Source organism: Heloderma suspectum, chromosome 12 (assembly GCF_057233095.1).
Source record: "Heloderma suspectum isolate Gila_16-S chromosome 12, 16-S_ref, whole genome shotgun sequence".
Taxonomy (NCBI): domain Eukaryota; kingdom Metazoa; phylum Chordata; class Lepidosauria; order Squamata; family Helodermatidae; genus Heloderma; species Heloderma suspectum.
Window position 1 is genome coordinate 25,948,551 of NC_139469.1, and position 20,696 is coordinate 25,969,246.

A 20,696-nucleotide genomic window follows, 5' to 3' on the forward strand; every position below is an offset into this window, starting at 1 on the left:
CATTCCAAATGATTCACATACATATTAGGTTGCAATCCTTACAAGAACCTTGTAACATAGGTCAGAATTATCCCTGTATTGCAAATGTAGCTATGGCTGAGAGACCAACTTGTCTATGGGCCACCTGGGGCCTCACAGAAAAGAGATCTGAACCAAAAACTTCCTGATGCACAGCTGTTTCTCAGGCACTGTACGAGCGCTAAATTATCGACTCTGACTATACTGTGTCCATATAATTCAGCCACCTGGAATAGGTTGTGGTTCGGATGTCTACACCACACCAAACCAGAAGGAACCTTCACAGTAAGTAACCAACGTTCTGTTCTCAAGTTTGGTGGGAAGAAACATCCAAGAACAGAATGCACAACTAACCTAACCTCAATGGTAGGGAAAGACTGTGGTTGCGTTTAAGAGGGAGGAATGACATGATATTTAGACTCATCTTCTAAATGCAGATTCCGTGATAACAACTGTCCAGCTTATAGTGCCTGAAGGTAGTGGAGGTAGACCATGTGAGGGGCACATTGGTAGAGAAGGAAGCTATAGTGGGTGCCAGCCATGCAGAAACTGCCATGAAGTGCAGGGGCCTGGAAAGGCGTTGAGATTCATAGGCTGTGGAAATGCATGCCCTAAATCACCTAGCTACGGTGGCAGTGGAAGGCTTCTTCCCCAAGGAAGTGGGGTGAAAAGATACAAATAGTGAGCCCATATGTCTGAGCTCTGCTGGATCTGCACAATGTCTGGCCCAGGAGCCACATTAGCAGCTCATCATGGGATCAATAACCCTGCTTTTGCTGCTTATCTAGGACTACAAATACATGAGAATAGGCAGCACCGATTAAGTTACCCTACATTCAGCTTGGTAGGTCACAGTTTGTGCAGACCTGAGGTAAGCTAAAGCCGACTGAACCTAGCATTAGTTCTCGCAGTGATTAAAAAAAATGCTTCATCTATTTACTGTTAGAAACTGGAACTTATTCCCAACCAGCCATTGCTGAAAGTCTTCAGGTTGTCTTCAGGTATTCTGTCTTTATTATTTTTATTTATTTAAGGTAGTTTTACTTTCCATTAAAATGTTCAAAATGGCTCACAGCACAAAACTGCTGATGTTCACTATCTCCCTAAACATGCACCCTCTAAATGGCCACATATAGCCCAAAACTTCCCTCATTGAGATCCCCCTATGTCCCACAATGTAGGGCCTGCCCCTGCATCACCTCTTTTAGATATAATAATCAACACTTTAGAGAATAAGGGAAGGAAGTCTTCATTATGAAAATGTCTGGCACTAGGTGTTGTCTCAATCTGGCTGTCTGACCCTACCCTCTCCTCTTATTGGAGAACTCCTGGAAGGATGGGATTGAGGATTAGTCTGAGACCCTATGGACACAACATCACTGTGACAAATGTAGCAAGGTCAGGGTCATGGAGGCAGGTCTGGTGGATCAATGCTCATTCTTCACTACCTGAACATGTTGGACGGATGCTGCTAGTTTTGGAGGGTTACACAATGACCACTTCCCTGTCAGGGTCATGGCAGAACAGTGACAAAGGAGGATCGAAGAGAAGAGGCTAAGACTGGATGAAAGGTGAACCAAAATTTTTTTAAACCAAGCACAGAGTTAAATGAAAGAATATTAAAGGGAAAGGACTCTAGAATTGAGTAAGAGGGATAAGATCGCCCCAAAAGACGTTGTCCTCAATGAAAGAGAGAAAAACTGGGAGTGGAGCCAGTCAGCCTGCTGCGGTTTTTTCAGCATATGATCCCTGCCTTTCCTGGGAGGTAGGGGGAGTCAACCCACTCTTGGATGCCTCCTCACGCCAAACTGAGAACTTAACACCGCATTCCGAATGGGGCCTCAAAATCAATTTATATAAAGGCACTATGATTGTGACATTTTTATTTTCAATCCCTTTCCTAAAGATTCCCTACATTTTGTCTTTTCACTGCCAATTAACTGGGGACCGAAAGTGGACAGATCTGTAATTTCTCAGATCCCCTGTAACCCAAGTCTCCACAGTTGCCCCCAAGTCCCCATTACCAATTCAAGGTCAAGAGGGGAAGAAGTGGTGGCTCTGAGATAAAAGTGTGCTAGCCGTTCACTTTGGGGGTTGGAGGTGAAGGAGTCCTCTTCACCCTCCATCCCTACTCAAACTGATCTTCCTGTAAGAATTAATTGCCAAGCACAGCCATGTGTGTACCTCTTGCAACATACCTGCTCTGTGCTTCTGGCATACACAGAAGTCTGGAATTTGCAAGCTGACTGGGAAGATGAAGATGATGATCAGGAAGTCCTGGCTTTTCAGTTTAATGCTACCAAGTTTCTTCCCATTTAACTGAAATTCCTTGATACTCATTGGAGCAACTTTTAGTATGAAAGCCTGGCTTTAAAATGAACACTCCATTAAGACAGGGGCTTAATATAAATTATATAAATCTCAACACCAACCATACACTGTCAAGTTATCTCTAACACAAAGAAACAAAATGTGTGATATAGTGCTAGAGAGATGCCACAACACTTTTCACTAGTTTAGGTTAGCTGGCACCTGAGCCTCTTCATCTCTGACCATGTAGGCTCTAAAAAGTATGTGCGCGCGCATTCTCACACACACACACACACACACACACGCTGATAAATTAAGATTAGTTTTGCAGGAAATCATGAAACTGCAAAGTTACAGCACAAGATTTTCTATAAGGGCTCTCAAATTTAAAAATAGATTTTTCCTCCCAGGCAAGAAAGATGTGGGTACATACTGGTCTTCAGTCCCAAAAAACTTGACAAAGAAGCACTTCTTCCCACGAGGCTTCTTCAGGTCCTTAGGTGGGTTAACAATCTGTGAGCAAAAAATAAGCAACCATTAGAGCTGATAAAGTCTGAATTTCCTAAACATTCTCACTGCACTCTCTCCAAAATCTTCTTGCGTATTTTGATAAAGACTATTGTGAAACAAGATTAGGGTGAGCCTTGTAGAAGACACCCTGCAACTAAGGGTATATTTTTACTAGTACAAGAAACATGCATTCTGTGAATGTAGTTACATGTTGCTGGCTGCAGTGCTATCTTTAGTGCTCATTCCCCAAAATCCAAGAGGCAACAGAATGTGCACAGGCTAACATTTTGCCCCATGTGCAGCTTTAGCTTGCTCTGTGCTGGAATACTGGCCTCTGTTATAAGAGTCATGTCTCACATATGTACAGGTAGGTGCAAAAATACACAAAATTCTCTACTAATTTTGTAACGCTACTAATCAGTGTGTCTTTGACTACTTCTGTATCAGGTTTTGGGGCTCTAGCCCATTGGGATGTACCATAACATCTTCCACTACGTGTGACACTGATCAGGCAAGTGAGGTTCTAACATTTCTATGTGTATCAGTATTCGTGCATTGTGCTGTTGGTAGCTCAGTAATTATGGCAGTCGCTTTAATATTGACTAAGCATAGCCAGTAATTCTGCAAGTAGTTTTCTCATGGTTAAGTACCCTCCACACAATGTAGCATCAGGACAGATTGCAATAAGCTTAATGCTGTGGAAGCATAATGGATGCACCAGCCTATTAGGAGGTAAATCCAGACATTTCTCATAGCTGTCAGCCATTTCTTGGGTTTCTCTGACAGCGCACAAGCAAACACCCTGCCCGACTCAGAGACGGTACTACAACAATATAACAAGGGATGGAAGACTGCACCAAAAGATTATGGGGGATGAGTTCAATCTATGAGTTCCCACTCAATATCTAGGTCCTAGACTCAATGCCATTGTTACTGCAATTACTTTTCTTTCTTTCTCTTTCTTTCTTTCTTTCTTTCTTTCTAACACAGCAGTGCTGTGACAGGCCATGGAGACTGAACAGGTTGACAGCACTGTTTTAGGAGAATTAAACCCAAACAATGATGCAGGAGCATGTGCTGCCAGTAGTAGATCTGGAATAATGGCACAAGAGAACAAGGCTAGGTAACATGGCTGGAGATGCAGTTGCCAAGATGGCTCCATGCCATGATGGCACCACTGATAAAACCCTGTAGTAGCTTTGATTTAACAGATTCATCTGTTAAATCCTCAACAACTCCCTTCTCCATAGCATTCATTTTGGGATGCCAGGTCAGCTACATCGGTGTGTACCACCATGGCACCTCTAGCACACGCAATTCTTGTTTATTACAAGACAAAATGATGGCGCTTCTGCTGGATATGATTCAAGTCTGAAACTCCGCATTTGCAGAAGTACCCTTAAAAACACATTACCTTGTACTTTTTTATGCACTGTAATCCTATGCATTCATTGGGGAAATTAATTTTCCTTTGTCTGTAATCCTATACATAATTATGTGGGAATAAGCCCCACTGAACTCAATGAGACTCACCTGCATAAATAATTGTAGAACCAGACTGCACATCTCATTTTTAAGGTGGTACCAGGGCTAATTTAAGTTGCACATCCAAGAATACAATTTATTTCAAAACACACATAGATTTATCTACACTGCTTTTTGTTTATTATAAACCAATATGCTGGGGACCAACTGAAAACTGCAAGAGAACTGATGTGCATTTCAGATTCGGCATTAATAGAGAACTCTTACCCCAGCTAAGAAGAATGCCACAATTGAAGTGCATGCTAGAATCCACTTCAAAAGACTCACCTTTCCTGGCCAAGGAGGATATCGGCCCAGCTTCCCCCTATGGAAAAACCAGAGGTCAGCCACAGGCTATCAAAAATGGCAGAAACTCTTCAACATCCTTCCCCTACACAGTACTAGAAAAGAAAACCAAAAGCTACTTCGCAAAGGGAAGTTTGGATCCAGGACAATATTCCTCCATGCATACTACAGAGCTACTGCTGTGGTAGAGCCCAGGCAGTCTTGCTAATATCTTCTTGGGTGTAGCTATTCTCTAAAGTGATCAGCGTACTTACAAACATGTCAAAAAATGTACTAGCCCAGAACATTTGTACTGAGCCACGTGCCCACTCAGCTTTCCTTCTGTAATTTCTGGCTTTAGAATCACAATTTTAAAACAAAAACAAAGAACCACCAACTTCTGTAAAGCTTCCCAGCCTGATCATGTGGAAGAAATTCTTATTTGCCACAGACAACTAGGTCAGTGGCTTTTTACCATGCTGGTGACAAGCCTCCTGTGGATAAAACGAAGACTTCAGCCAGCAACCTGAAAAACTAATAACCCACGATTTGTAAATCTCAGTGACCTCTTTTAATTCCTGCATGAGTGTTTAACAGCTTGCTTCAGGACCAAATAAGCCTGAGCCTAGTAACTGTGCTACCCATGTATTCCAAGAGCAGAGCAGCAACTCTTAAATGCATTAACATTCAATTTACAATAGTGTCTCCTGCGTAAACCTAGTATACCACAATAGCTACAGCTGCAGGTCCCAGGATCTAAGGCAGGGTGGCGAACTTGTAGCCCTCTGGATGTTTTGGCCCACAACTCTCATCTCTTACCATTGGGTATGTTGGCTAGGGCTGATGGAAGCTGTAGACCAAAATATCTGGAGGGCCACAAGTTGCCCAACAGGAAGGAATGCTGAGAGTTGAAGTCTAAAACATCTGGAGATCTACCTTCTGCCCATCCCGGCCTACACCTTTATGAACAAAAATCCAGACAAGTATATTTTGCCTCTATTTCAGACATTTGGAAACCACCATGCATGGCAGCACCCAACCACATGTAATCCTGGCAAAAGAGACAGGTGTGTGATTTTCAGACAAGGCTATACACAACTCCCCCCCCCCACACACAAACATGTGCCATACAAAGCATGCCTTAGCGATATAGAGGTGTTTCATTCATGCCCTAGCAAATTTTTCATTTCTAAGCCACCATATTGAGGGGGGTGGTGGTTTTGGCTTAAGGGCTTCTCCATTTTGGAGAAGCTGTTAGGGGCCATGTTCTAGTGGTGGGCAAGGCTGAAAAAAAATCCAACAACCCCCCCCTTCCCAATTTCATTGTTACCAATTTATAGTAGGAAGCATGCCTACTCAGAAGTAAGCAGGGCAAGCCTCTGCAGGTCTATTCAGAAGCAGAACAAGGCTCAGAAAGAAGAAGGTCTGAATCACTCAGTAGCAGCTTTCTCCACCGGCCCTGCCCCCTCAGCTCTGCAGGGAAAAGCTCTTATCTCTGATCAGGAGCTGAACAGAGCCAGAGAAAGACACTGCCAGACTGGATGGAGAAACCCATTCCTTCACCAAATCACTTTCTCACAGGAAAAGGGGTGGGGAAGATATGGCATATAAAGTCACCATACCCCTTGCCTAGACAACATGCATAATTTTACATGAAAGCAGAGTTTCCTTCATCTACGAGCTTTATAGCATTCAGAACAGAAATGGTTTGAAATTAAGATTCTATAGACAATAACATCAGAGGCAATCTATAGGAAGCAAGACAAATTGGAAAAAAGTACCTAGAAAACAACTTGTGGTAACCCCCCATCCCACCCCAACCTCCAGGGATTATAATCTCTGAATTTTTAGTTAAAAGTTCTTCACAAAATTTCCTGCAGTTTTTTTCCTAAGTCACATTTCAAGAAGCAGCCCTAAAATAGCATTTTGTACCCAGTTTGTGTAAGAGTTTGAAGATAGAACTTTCATACATTTTGCCCCATTTTGGCCCCAGAGGATTCAAAGTGACTGGAAGAGATCCACAACATATTAAAGTACTTTGTGGAGACATCATGGAAAAGATACTGAACAGATGTGCATAATGTGTGGAATAACTCTTGTTTTTCAGATTTCACTTAAGGAAAAAACAGCTCCTAATACTATTTAGGGGACTGCACATTAAGCAACGACGCATTATACGCCAAAATGTTATCCATTTAGCCTCCTATCAGAAACTATGCAACTATCAGACAGTGCATTATTTGGGTATAATTGCTCAGGCAAAACATCGTCCACCCCCCTCCTTTTCTACCAGTGGCAATATATAGATAGTCCTTGGGGGTTGCCATGGAACAACACAATAATGGTCCGTGCCTGCTAGGAGAAGTGTTACTTACATATCAAGGAAACTGCTTGGATTTAAGTTTGAAGTAAATTTATTTACTTCCTACCTTACCCTAATGTCTACAACAGGGGTGGGTAATTTGTGGCACTCCAGATGTTTAGGCCTACAACTCCCAACAGCCCTAGCTAGCATAGCCAATGGTGAGGGATAATGGGAGGAGTTGCAGGCCAAAATATCCAGAGGCCACAAATTGCCCCCTACCCTACCCCCAATGTACAAAATCCATGCAGATCAGCTTATCATAAGCTGCTTTTAAATCCAGTTAGTTGAACACAAAATAATGCATAGGCCTTGAGAAAGACACTAAGCACAATCGAGATAGTCTGTCACCATGACAGCTCAGACTTGTTTACACAGAAAAGATGCAATAGTTTAATTTGGGCTTAGACTACATGAGGTGAGATTGCAGAGAACATTACATACTAAAGACATAAGATTGTATCCAGGGTGTCCCTCCTGCAGACAGAAAATCCTGTTTGTGGAAGGGACTGAGATCCATCACAGGTTCATGCTGAAGGAAGGTGATTTTCACCTTATCCCTGCAGCCCCCTATGGGGGCTCCAACTCTTTGGAATAGCTTTCAAGAGAACACAAGAAATTCTTATTTCAAGAATTGGTAAAATCAGCAGATACCACCACCTTCTCCCACCAGTCCCAGTGGGAGCATCCCGTGTGCAGAGTTCCACTCACAGGAACTCCAGATACAACCCATAATATAAAAAAAACTAGAAGTATAAAGCAAATAATTTAGATTCGCCATACAGTAGGGCCCTATGCAGACTCAGTCCTTAAGATAATCACACACAGAATCATCTAATTAACAGGCCATTATGCTATGCTGACAGTATACACACCTGGCTATTCTTGTGGCCAGTTATGAACATCAAGATAGGCAGCCAAAGGACATAGACTTAGAAATCGTTAATCCATATGTGGGTATTACCAGTGGGCATATTTGTGGGGTGGGGGATAGAATTCAAACTGAACAGGCTGAAGCAACAGAAAAACACCAAAGCTTTTAGCCTAGACCTGCTTTCCCCAATCCAGCAACTTCCAGACGTATTGAGACTACAGTTCCCATAATCCCCACCAGCATACCCCATGGATTGCCATCTGGGAATTACGGACGCTGTAGTCCAGCACACTTGGAGGGCACCAGATTGTGAAAGACCAGCTTAGACCATCAGGCACTTTCCCAATTCTGCCAGCAGACAGAAACATAGGAAGCTGCCTTATACCAAGTCAGACCATTGGTCCATCTAGTCTGTCTGTCTATCAAATTTATTAATCGCCCATCTGGCTGGTCACCCAGCCACTCTGGGCGATGTACAAAGCATATAATAAAACAGTTTAAAACAATAAAATTCTACAATAAAAACATTTTCTAAAATACCCTAACCCACCCCAAATGCCTGCCTGAACAACCACGTTTTTAATTCACGGTGGAAGCTCATTAAAGAGGGGGCATGGTGGAGTTCCCCAGGGAGGGAGTTCCACAGAGTGGGAGCCACCACAGAAAAGGCCGTCTCCCTCGTCCCGACCAGCCTAGCTGTCCTGGCTGATGGGACAGAGAGAAGGCCATCCAAGGCTGATCTTGTTAAGCAGCCTGTCTGGTGCTGCTGGAGGCGCTCCTTAAGACAGGCTGGGCCGGAGCCATATAGGGTTTTAAAGGTCAAAACCAACACCTTGAATTTGGCCCGGAGAACAACTGGTAACCAGTGCAACTCCTTCAAGCACTGGAGTGACATGATCCCGCTGGCGGCTGCCTTTAATCAGGCGAGCCACCGCGTTCTGTACCAGCTGCAGCTTCCAAACTGTCTTCAAGGGTAATCCCATGTAGAGTGCATTACAGTAGTCTAAACGTGAGGAGACCAGGGCATGTACTAACGATGGGAGCAGATGGTCAGGAAGGAAAGGGCGCAGTTGCCATATCAGATGGAGCTGATACAGCACTGTCTGGCTCACAGCTGACACCTGAGCCTCCATGGACAGCTGGGAGTCCAAAATGACCCCCAGGCTGCAGACCTGGTCTTTCAAGGGTAGCTGTACCCCATTCAACACCAGGTCAACATCCCCCAGCCTCCCCTTGTCTCCCACCAAAAGTACCTCGGTCTTGTCAGGGTTCAGCTTCAGCTTATTCCTCCCCATCTAGCCACTCACCGTCTCCAGGCATTTGGACAGGGATTCTACGGCCAACCTTGGTGAAGATTTGAATGAGAGGTAGAGCTGCATGCCTATTATTATCAACACCAATTAGCAGCAGCTCTTCAGGGTTGCAGGCAGGCAGTTTTTCTTAGCCCTACCTGGAATACCAGGGATTTAACCTGGGACCTTCTGCATGCAAAACAGGTGCTCTACCACTGAGCTCCTGGTCAAGACAAACACTTTAGGGGGTGTTAATAACTGAACTGGTCGCTGTTGAGAGTCAGGCTAAGTGCACTAGATCAGCCTAACTGAGGACAAACGTTTGGCTTCACCAATATGCTTCTTAAGACCAACTTATATTGGACTACTAAGCTAGCATCTCCCCACAAGCCCAAACACTGAATGACACTGGTTCAAAGTGCAGGTCTGAAATGTGAAACAGACATGGCCACTTGCACCACGTAGTTGTCAGTTCAGTTTTGCACAACACATGGAACTCTGATGGAGCTATTCAAAGTCTTGCTGTACTTTCATTTGCTATCAAACTAGCCCAACCCTGTAGAACATTCAGGAAATCAGCTATCAGGCACTGGGCAGCAGGCAATCTTGTTTCACAAAATCTTAAGAAAAGTGAGACAAGATCCAGGGCTAGACTTGTAAGGTATGTATAGGCCTGAATCCTGGTCCATCATCCCGGAAGCATTTTCTATAGTGAGGCCTCACAGAAGTGCCTACATGATTCATAACTATAAATATTTGTTACTGGTGAATAAACACGAACAAATGGAATAGGGTACTGGATTGTCCCATTTTGCCTAATCAATGGATTGCCCCTTTGGCAACTATACCTGTCACTGGATTTTAGGCTGCATCTTATTCAGCAAAAACTTTTGCTTCATGTCTATTGGACGCTACAACGTTTCTTTAATAAGGGTTTGTTCTTTAATAAGTCTAACTGCTGGTGGTGCAATGAAGCTAATGCTTCTTTTAAACGTATGTTTTGGCAATGTCTAGTAGCTGCTTCTTCTGGGGAGGAGATTATTGCACAGATACATTTTTGTACTGGAACAGTCTTTAATATTCGTTGATGTACATACCCTTTAAATTAGCTATCTGCTTCTTGGAAATTAACAAATAGTCAGCGTAAATTGATTTTCTGTGCCCTTTGGCAGCTAATAGACTGATATTACAACACTGGAAGGATAAATGTTCACCTCCTGTAATGCAATGGATTGAGGACCTTACAACGATTTTGTAGTCCAATTCTGAACAGGTGGCATATAGATACCACCTTTGAATGGATACTTACGTGGATATCTGGTCTGCTTTTGTTGAAGCAGATGTATGATTGCTAGAAAGTTATATTTTCTTATATATGAATTTCATATGTATTCATTGATGTAGATATACAAATCTCTATATGTATATATTTTTTCTTGTTTTCTTTCTTTTTATATTTTGTTGAAATTTCACAATAAAAAATTAATTTTAAAAAATTAGCTGGCATTAGTAGCCAGACATTATTTGTAGTCCACCCCTCTCCAAGTACTCTGGTATATACGACTCTGGAGGGGAAAGAGGACAAACACGCACTTCTCACTGCACCTTCAAACTGCAGGACAAAAGTTCCTTGATGCTTCGAAGTGTCTGAAAAACCCAGCACAAAGGAAGAATCTGACCCACTCTCCCAAGCCCTTTGTGCATGTGCCAGGGGACTTGAGAGAAAACCAGGATCTCCTTCTCCTGCTCAGCATGAAACAGGACCCCCACCAAATATCATAATGCAGGGGGAGGGGGTTCACATGCTGAGACTGGATAGGTGGTTGCCAAGAATAGATTCATGGTTTCCAACAGAACCTGGTAAGTGCATTCATGGAAGCTTGGCCTCATACCTCTGAAAGTTAATTTGTCCATCTTATTCTATTGAACCCCTTTGCTGGAGCAGTGGAAGAGGTTACATCAGAAAGCCCAAAGGAAGGAGACTACAACTCCTTTTCACCTGGAAGATAGCACCCCAAATGCCCCTTTCCCTTCAGTACATAAGGGAAGAACCTTGCTTTCCCCCTGCCTTAATGACATTAGAGCCATTACACAAATCCCCACCCTGATCTCAGACCTATTTACATGCCTAGCAACATTCTGCACAGGAAAGAAAGGGCCAAAAACTGCGATACTAAACAGGCTTGGAAGCAAAGGGCCAAGAACCAGCACAAGGATACACAAATGAGCAACAACCAGCAATTGGCTGTTTTTGCAGACAGCAGTTAAGTGACAGTGGAGGGCTTAAGACCCTCAACTCTTTTCCAGCTGCCTCAAGAGAGAGGAAGAGGAGACCAGGGAGAGAAAGGTTAGACAACAATGAGGCTGACATTTACCCACTCACCTGGCTACTGGCTCTCTTTACAGCAACATTCCCACCATTTGGTGAGCATCTCACTAATATGGTATATTAGCCAGAGGTCTGACCCAAGCTTAAATGGTTGGAGTTCATCCACACACTTACATGTGAATTCTAACTTGAATTCACATTTAAGAATTTCACTAACAGAAATGCAATAGACAACACAAACTGGAAAAAGTATCACCTTCTACTTACTTTGCGATATAAATTTAACAATTTCACATCATTGTCTGGAAATCAGATGAGAAATCCAAGGCGGATCATAAGCCAGGATTGTACAATTTGTTTCCTCTGGGATATAAATGCACACTTGTGTGTTGGCTATTTGGATATTTGTTTCAAGGTTAAAAATAAAATGCCATCTGTTCTAGCCCACCATATAAAACAATAACCAGTGGAAATCCTATATGAGAATAAGTTTCAAAGATGACACTGTTAGAATAGAAAATGGGGAAACTCAGGATCACTTCCCAAGATATAGGTACATGCTAATAAGCCATACCGATATGTGAAGTGTCAAGTCTCCCAAACATATGCACTCTGTTTAGCTGCTTCCAAAGTCTCACCATTCACTGTCTTCTCCTGGAAGACAGTGTGTATGGTAATTATAGAGTTATATGATCTATCTCTTGAAAGCACAGAAATAAATGGCTAAATGGAACTGCTATCTTGAAAAACGCAAGTTCAGTCATGCCCCTCAAACACTACAGTCTAATTCCGGCAATGAATATAGGGCTTTAGCTACCTGAAATGTACTTGCTGCTTGATGGGCATTCACTGGGCCATGAGCCGCTACCCTGGAAAAAATGTCAAGTAGCTTCCCAGACCCAATTAAGAAGTTATCAAGTCATTAAGAGACTATCAAGCAATTTAGCTGATGCAAGCCAAAGCCCCATAACTGCATCATATGTAGGATTGGGTTAGATATGTAAAGCCCTCAGGCCACGGCTCATGATGAGAAAGATGCAGTCTATGGGCCTGATGCTGCCTATCATAGACATATGCTTCCTAAGAGAAGCCTGACTGGATCAAACCAATGGCTCATCTAATCCAGTATTCTGTTCCTATAGGATCCAATCAGATGCATGTGGGAAGCCCACAAGGACATGACCACAGCAGCACCTTCCCACTCGTGTCCCCCAGTGGCTGGTATTCAGAGGCATACTGTCTCTGATACTGGAGGTAATATATAGGTACCTTGACTAGCAGTCATTGATAGCTCTGATAGCTTTATCCTGCCTGAATGTAAAGCATCCTAGTTGGTGGCCATCATCACATATTGTAGTAGTGAATTCACTGTAGAGTCCACAAGTTTCTGGCTTTACTTGGGCATTTAAAACCTGGGGGCAGGGGCAGGGGGAGAGAATGACATGTGGCTTCTGTCAATTTCCTGAAAGCCAGTCCAGCCTCTTCAAGAAATCCCATTCCTGAAGGGTTGTTGAGAGCAGACAAACCTTTTCATGCATGTAAGTCTCTCACTATGTTATAACTCTTAGGTTTCCACTTCCGGATTTGCAATCCAACCACATAACGTATTATGACTATTCGTTATTTCCGTATTAGAGATGATTACTACACTGGTAATTCCTAGATGGTCATTCCACCTGGCCCCTCAGCTCTAGCACAGTCAAGGAACATAGGGTGACTTGTAACAATCACTTAGCGGTAGCCTCATTTAAGAACTTGATTGTGATTTTTAAAATCCTTATTAGGTGAACAGTGATGGGGCAGCCAACATATGTCAAACAATTTCATGAAACAGTTCCCATGTGACTATTAGAATGAGATTGCAGTAAGTCACAGAGGAGTGGGAAAAAATTCTGTGAATCCATTTCTTGACAAAACCTAATTAAGGAACATTACTGGCTGTCAAGGAGAATTTATACTCTAACCTAACACTTCCTAAACGGCAGAAAATTTCTTTTGGCAGGAAAAGCTATACATCTCAAGTTGCTCACCTGTAAAATGGTTGCATCAGTGTTCTATCTCACAAGGCTGTTGGTAAAGAAAACAAGAGCCTGAGAGGACTAATGGACCGAGGCAGCAATCATATGCACATTTACTTGGAAGCAAGTCCCATGGGATTTACATCAAGGTAAACATGCATAGTACTGTGTGGCAATATTGGATCTGGGTTTAAGTCCCAACTTAACTGTGGACTCACTAGGTGGCTTTGACCAAGCCACTACCTCTCAAAACCCCAAAACAGGAACAGAAGCAACCTGAATCATAGGATTGTTGTGACAATTAAAAATGCAAGCAACTGTGCATTAAGGCTGCTACCTAAATATATATTCATAGCTTTCTGTAACATAATTCCATTTAAGCACTCACTGCAATTTACAACTGTTAAAAAACCTCCATAAAATTCAGTTAAAGGCAATAAAATAGCAAACAATAGCTCCTAGAAGTTCTATCAGTGAAGTTAGTTGGCCCAATAAAAATGTCACCCAAGTGAGCTTTCTTGATTCTTACCTAGAACTAGAAACATAGGAAGCTACTTCATTTCAAGTCAGACCATTCCATCCAGCTCCGTATTATCTATGTTGACTGGCAGTGGTTCTCCAATGTTTCACGCAGGAATTTTTCCCAGCCCTACTTGGAGATGCTGGCAATTGAATCTGGGCCTTTTTGTATGCAAAGCCTGTCCTCTCCCACTGAGCTACAGCCCCTCCCCTTAAATTTATTTAATAACAGTTCACATTTGTACAGTACTTTGAGTATTCAATCCGCTTTGAATACATCACCCTAACAATTCTTACAACCACTTCCACTCCATAGAGCAAGTCAGCGCCATTATCTCCATAATGCAGATGCAGAGTTGAAGTTAATCAACAGTGGCTTGTTTAACGCCATGAGATTCAAGTCAGCATCTTCCTAGCTCACAACTTTCACCAACTCCATTTAGGCTGCAATCTTATGCACACTCAGTTTACACAGCACTACTGAATTCAGTGAGACTTCCTTTTAAGTAAATATGGGATAGGTTCGGTGTAAAAGCTGGCTGTAAGGTTTTCCTGCTAGCAGGAAATCTAGCTCCATTTCCATAACCGGGGGGGACCACCCCAACCCGCTTCACCACCAATAGTAAACATCCCTCCCTCCCGATTTTGCCAGTCTACTGGGGAAGTTATAGTGAACTAGAGGGAGACCACCCCACTTACCTTCGATATCAAGATCTTTAGCTGCTGTTGATACTGGTTTTCTTTCCCTTTATTAGGCTATCTGGGCTCCTAATACGGCTAACATCGGGGGAAGTCAGGGGGTGGGGCTTGCAAGTTTCATTCGCAGCCCCCCCATAACTCAAGGCCTGATGCGTGTTTTCTCTCTCGCCCCAATTCTATCCCCTCCTACAAGAGACCCCCTACCACGTTCCAAGAGCTTATCTTTTCCCCCAAGTAAACACCTCACACAAAACAACGCCACAGGCCGCAGCCCTGCTACGGCAGCCACCCAGCCAGCCTCCCCCCTCCCCCCCCACGTTGACCACCTAAAACAAAATCCTTGTACCTCCCACAGGGCGCGGCGGGGGGGGGGGCTCCTCGACAAGCTCTCCTCAGCCACTGGCGGCGGCGGCTGAGGGCTTATCAGGCCCAGGCCAAAGCCAGGCCCGCCCCTGCCGAGGCCCGCTCCCACGCCCACCCGCCCCTCACCCGCAAGAGAGGGCTGGCGCCGCCGCCGCCGCCGCCCTTCACGCCGGCCCCAGGCCTTCTCCGCCGCGCCTCGCACTCACCACACCAGGTCTCCGAGCCGCAGGTTCACAGGAACAGCAGCCGCCGCCGCCGCCATCTTCCCGACCCAGCCGGCACCGTCGCTGCTGCCTCCGCCACACCCCTCCTCACGCTCCTCTCCGCCTCCCACCGCTTCACCACCACTATGGACGGCGGCTGCTGCTGCTGCTCCGCTTCCGCCGAGACTCCCGGGCCGCGGCCTCCCGCGCCTCCCGCCGCCCTCCGCCTCCTTCCTTCTTAGGATAGATTGGAAAAGAGAGGACGGGGCGAGGGGCGAGAGGAGCGACGAAGCGCGCTCGCTGATAGGCCGGCCCTCTGCACGTGACCGGGGCCGCTACGTCGGCGCGACCCTGCGGGCCTTCCCGTCGAAGGGAGGAGAGAGCCGGGCGCGTGAAGCTTCCATTGGCGTCACGTGAGGTGGGCCTAGGCCGACGCTCGGGTCGATTTCCTTCCGCCCCTTTATTCCCCCCCCCTTTCCCCTCGCACGTGACGGGGGAGCGAGAGAGAGATACTGACTGAGAGGTGGAATTGGATCCGGCGGCAGCGCTTCTGGTGCCGGTCATAGCGGCGGCGGCGGCGGCGAAGAGAGTGTTTTGAGGCGAGCCCGAGGTCGCGCAAGCCAAAGGGATGAAGAGGCCGGTGAGCGTTATTCGGGTAGAGGGCGGGAGAAGGGACAAACCTCCCCAGGCGCTCTGAAGCGCCTCCCTCGTAACCAGGGGCAACGGGGCCTTCCTCTGCGCCTCACCGGTTAGGAGTAACTGGCGCCTTTTACCCCGCCGCCGCCGCCGCACCCCACCCCACCCCACCCCACCCCACCCCAGGCCCGAGGATGGGTCTACCTTTCTGCTCCTTATACCTGACTGGAAAAGTGGGTCGGTGGGTGGGTTTCTTCTCAGACCTTAGACAGGCGGCCCTGACAGAGGGTGGAAATTTCACTGTGTGGCTCTTTGTGGGGTGGGGTGCGGGCTGGATGTCTGAAAGCCGAGGAAAAAAAGAGGGAGTATTTTTTGCAGCCTCTTAAGAATAACTAGTTCAGCCTTCCCCAACCTGGAGCCACCTGTGATGTGTTGGACTACAACTCCCAGTACTCCCCAGCCTGCCTTCCCTAATCTGGAGCCCCCTGTGATGTGTTGGACTGCAACTCCCAGCACCCCCCAGCCTGCCTTCCCCAACCTGGAGGCCCCTCTGATGTGTTGGACTACAACTCCCAGCATCCCCCGGCCAGCCTGCCCCAACCTGGAGCCCTCCTGATGTGTTTGACTACAACTCCCAGCATCCCCCGGCCAGCCTTCCCCAACCTGGAGCCCTCCTGATGTGTTGGACTACAACTCTTAGCATCCCCCAGCCGGCCTTCCCCAACCTGGAGCGCTCCTGATGTGTTGGACTACAACTCCTAGCATCCCCCAGCCGGCCTTCCCCAATCTGGAGCCCTCCTGATGTGTTGGACTACAACTCCTAGCATCCCCCGGCCAGCCTCCCCCAACCTGGAGCCCTCCTGATGTGTTGGATTGCAACTCCCACCATCCCCAGCCAGCACGGGGAAGGCTCAGCTAGGCTTTCATGGGGGAGCCTTATTGATAGCTACAAGCCACAATGGCTACATGGAACCTCCAGCTGCCGTAGTGGTGTACCTCCAGCACTAGGTGTTGTGGAACAGCCTTCCCCAACCTGGTGCCCAACAGATGTGTTGGACAGCAACTCGCATGTAATTTCCAGCTACCATGGCAGCGTCCAACAATCTGGAGGACAGCAGGATGTGTAAAAGGAGTGGGAGGGCATTGCCTTAGTGCCTTTGTTGGTGGGCATTCTGGAGGCATCTGTCTGCTGTCAAATATGGGTGTGTTGGCCTGTTGAAACTCTTTCAGTTTAGGGGCTGAATTCAGTTTCAGAGAACCTGTGTTTGGGAGGGGACAGGGGCACAGGGAATGTTACTGCATTCCATTGGGGGGGGTGAGACAAATGAGGTGGGGTCCAAAGTAAAAGTACCAACATATTGTAGCTTAAATCTTTTACTGCTAGCAACAAAGCCCTAGGAGGGGCATGGGGACAAATAGTGCAAAACCCAAGAAACTACTGAATGATGGGTGGTTGGGGGAGTGGGGCCTTCTGGCAACCTCAGTTGGGCTGGATTAGGCTCTGGAGTTTCCCCAACTCTGGGTTAGATACAACTTGGTCTGATGGTTTGTCAAGGCAGTTTTTCTGTTCTTACAGGTTAATGGATGTCTTGTACGCAGAGTACCGGGTGCTGGGGACAAGCAACGGGGGGTATCTGACTGGTAACTGTGGGAGACAGTGCTGAACCAGATCGACCTTGTTCAGATCCAGCAAGGCAATTAACACACACACACACATATATATATATATATATATATATCTGTGTTCTTAATACTTAGTACTTAACATGAATCCTCCTTCTTGAGTGTTCAAAGCACGTCACATGTGCTACTTTAGGAATCTTTCTAACCATATAATGTGAGTCACCCCTTTTATCATTATATTGCAGTCAGGACTGAGGCTTGAAAGGTGGCTTGGCCTAAGGCCATCTTGTGAATTTAGCACTGAACCAGGGACATCCCAGCTCCTTCTGTTTTAGCCAGTACACCACAGCACGTTTTCTGCATTCTTCTTTGAGCATGGTTTCCCGAGCAATGCCATAGTGAACCTTGCTTAAACAAAGTGGGGAAATGGTTAATTGCCAGAAAAATATGAAGAAAAAAATGACCTGCTGTTGTCATGGGGACCAGATACATGCAATCCATTAATTCTCTGGAAACTGAAACAAGTTGAATAAAACAGGAGAATGCTGTATCTGAGGTACTGGTGCTGTTGGATCTTGCAGAGTTAATTCTGATTTCATGCGGTTGCACAGATTAGTAAGAAGATGAGAACTGTTTTGACATTCGGATTCCTAGCTAGGGCAAGACAGAGCAGAACAGAGTGTAGTAGTTGTAGTTTTAACTGTATAGCACTGTCTGTGGGCACACAACTTGTCAAACTATGACAAGTCCCTGCCTTAAGGGGCTTGCAATCTGTAAATCAACTAAAGGGAAACAAAAAGGGAAAGAAAAATGAAGGCAGAGGTAAACAGGGGAAGAATATGCAATTATTTCAATTACATATACTTGGTCTGTGAGAGGTATGGAGACTGGTGAGTTGTCCCAAAGGCTTTATGAATAAAGTGGGTTTTGAGGGGGAATTTGAAGGGAGTAAGAGAAGTGGCATCATGGTGGTGTCCAGGAAAAGAATATCCAGTATATAGGGCAGCAAGGGGGGAAAGGGTGGAGTCATTTGAGGGAGCAGAAGACTTGGGTGGCAGAGCTGAAGAAATGAAGCAGTATCATAACTGAGAGATGCGGGGAGGCATGGCCAGGAAGAACTTCGTAAGTAAGGATGAGAAGCTTGTGCAGATGAGCGGAAAGGTAGTCCGTAGTATAGGAATTTAAGGAGGGGTGCCTCATGGTCAGAGCAATGAAAGCAGTGAATGATTTTGGTAGCAGAGTGCTGAATAGAAGTGAGGGACCCAATGTAAGGCAGTGGCAGGTCAGCGAAAAGAGAATTTCAGTATTTAAGGTCCTTACCAGTCTGCTGGAGTGCTTGGTTTTTGCTGAGGGGACAGAGAGGAAGAGCTGTATTTTTGCAATGTTGAAGTGATATGATCTGATTATGGGGGGCAGGGGGGTAAAGGAGAAAGAGGAGTCAAAGAAAAAGCCAAATTATGTGGTCAGCTTCCTTATGTGGTTAGTGGATGATGTGAGTGTACCAGGAGAGGAGAGCTTTGGAGGCACAATGTGGTTTTGTCTTGAACATGATGAGTTTGAGACAACAGGAAGAAATATCAAGGAGGCACTTAGAAATGTGGGAGAGGAATATAGGGAGCTGCCTTACACAGAGTCAGATTGTTGATCTTTCTACCTCAGCATTACCTATGCTGACTGGCAGCAGCTCTCCCAAGGTTCCAGACAGTGTTCCCCAGTATCTCCAAATAGTGCTAGGGCAAGACATTTGCATGCAAATCTTTCATTCTCCCATTGAGCTACAGGCCTAGCAGAGGTCAAAGAACAGAGCCCAAGGTCACCCAGTAAACTTCATTGTTGAGCATGGACTCAAACCCAGGTCTCTTAAGTCCAACACTGTCTGTTACATCACATCTGGCTCTCTCAACAAGGCTTAAGCCTTATTCCTCAGAGGTTTATTGTTTTGCAGCAGGTACCCCCAAGGAATTGACTCTCACAGTTTTATTCTCCCAAGCATGTTGTTTGTGTGCGTCTCACTTTGAGTGCCTTGGGAAAACAAAATGCTATGTGACTGCTTGGTTGTAAACACAATGGTTCAGTGGCAAGTCTCCATTTGCAAATATTTTATCTGGCCAGTTTCTCATCAGAGCTGCCACCATTAATCTCTCTTGTCAACAGTATTTGAAGGATTTTTAGTTTGCAAGTTTTCTCTAAAGAATGGAACATCTAATACATTGTATAATAATTTTGCTAATCATCTATTAGCATGAGGCACTGTTCAAGAGCTAAAAATAAAACTTTTCATCAAGCAACTCAGTATGTCACATTCTGGTCACAGTGTATCACGTACTGAGTGTCTGTTGAAGGTAGGAAGGTAGGAATTGCCTTGCTGAAGGTAGGAATTGCCTTGCTGGGTCAAAGACAAACATTCATGTAGTTCAGCGCTCTCCTCTCCAATTGTTCCCCAGGCTGGTTTTGAAGAAGGGTGTGATAGTGACAGTAATCCATTGTTGTTCAGCCCCAGCAACTAGTAAGGACAGGTATCGGTTCTCTGAAAATAAGAGCTTCCATTCCTGCCTCTTCTGTTAATAACGCTTTGTATGCGTGCTCTCTATCAGTTGAACTCAAGGCTGGGGAAACTTTTTCAACCTGAAGACCATATTCCATTGCAGCTAACCTTCCAAGTGCTGCTTGCCTGTGGTAGGCAAGACCAAAGCTAAAGTGGGCAGGCTGTGTCCCCCCCCCCCCCCCCAGCCCCAACCACACACACATCCCCACATCCTCCATGCAGCAATTAGGCTTGGGGAAAAAAGCCTTTCATTGGTACCAGTAGGTGGCTTTTTACAAGCCTAATTGCAGCACAGGAGAGGGGGCTGTGGATAAACCTGGCCAGAGTTTCCCCACCCCTGGTAAAAAACCCTTTCTGAAGTCATTCGTGCTGGTAGTAGTGACAGCATCCCATAACAGTGAATTCCATCACTGAGCATTGTGCGGGAAAGTATTTTATTGGGCATCCTAAGCTGTCTTCCAGTTAAGATGTATAGTCACTACTTCAGTAGAACCTCAGGCCTACCAGCCCAGGTTCATTTGTATTTGAAAATAGATATAGCAGCACAAACTGTGCCTCATAACAACAACTTGTGTGTGTCGGGGGG

General features: G+C 45.4%; 2 protein-coding genes across 19 annotated transcripts in view; one reads left to right on the forward strand and one right to left on the reverse strand.

Annotated features, from left to right (window-relative positions):
- Nucleotides 1-15,674, reverse strand: part of GLYR1 (glyoxylate reductase 1 homolog) — a 51,799-nt gene extending 36,125 nt beyond the window's left edge. For 2 of the 9 annotated variants that reach the window (XM_084818862.1, XM_084818860.1), the window contains exons 1-4: nucleotides 15,310-15,626; nucleotides 13,535-13,571; nucleotides 4,651-4,687; nucleotides 2,762-2,841 (exon numbers count right to left, since the gene is read on the reverse strand). In XM_084818862.1, the coding sequence (XP_084674988.1) occupies nucleotides 2,762-2,841; nucleotides 4,651-4,687; nucleotides 13,535-13,551 (134 nt within the window). In that variant the 5' untranslated portion in view covers nucleotides 13,552-13,571; nucleotides 15,310-15,626. Of the gene's footprint in view, nucleotides 1-2,761; nucleotides 2,842-4,650; nucleotides 4,688-13,534; nucleotides 13,578-14,740; nucleotides 14,797-15,086; nucleotides 15,106-15,309 lie in introns of those variants that run through there. The other 7 variants (XM_084818858.1, XM_084818857.1, XM_084818863.1 and 4 more) reach the window with 7 other exon arrangements.
- Nucleotides 15,675-15,791: 117 nt separating this feature from the next.
- Nucleotides 15,792-20,696, forward strand: part of UBN1 (ubinuclein 1) — a 31,728-nt gene continuing 26,823 nt past the window's right edge. For all 10 annotated transcript variants that reach the window (XR_014785592.1, XM_084818852.1, XM_084818853.1 and 7 more), the window contains exon 1: nucleotides 15,792-15,946. The gene's annotated coding sequence lies outside the window, so the exon portion shown is untranslated. The remainder of the gene's footprint in view (nucleotides 15,947-20,696) is intronic.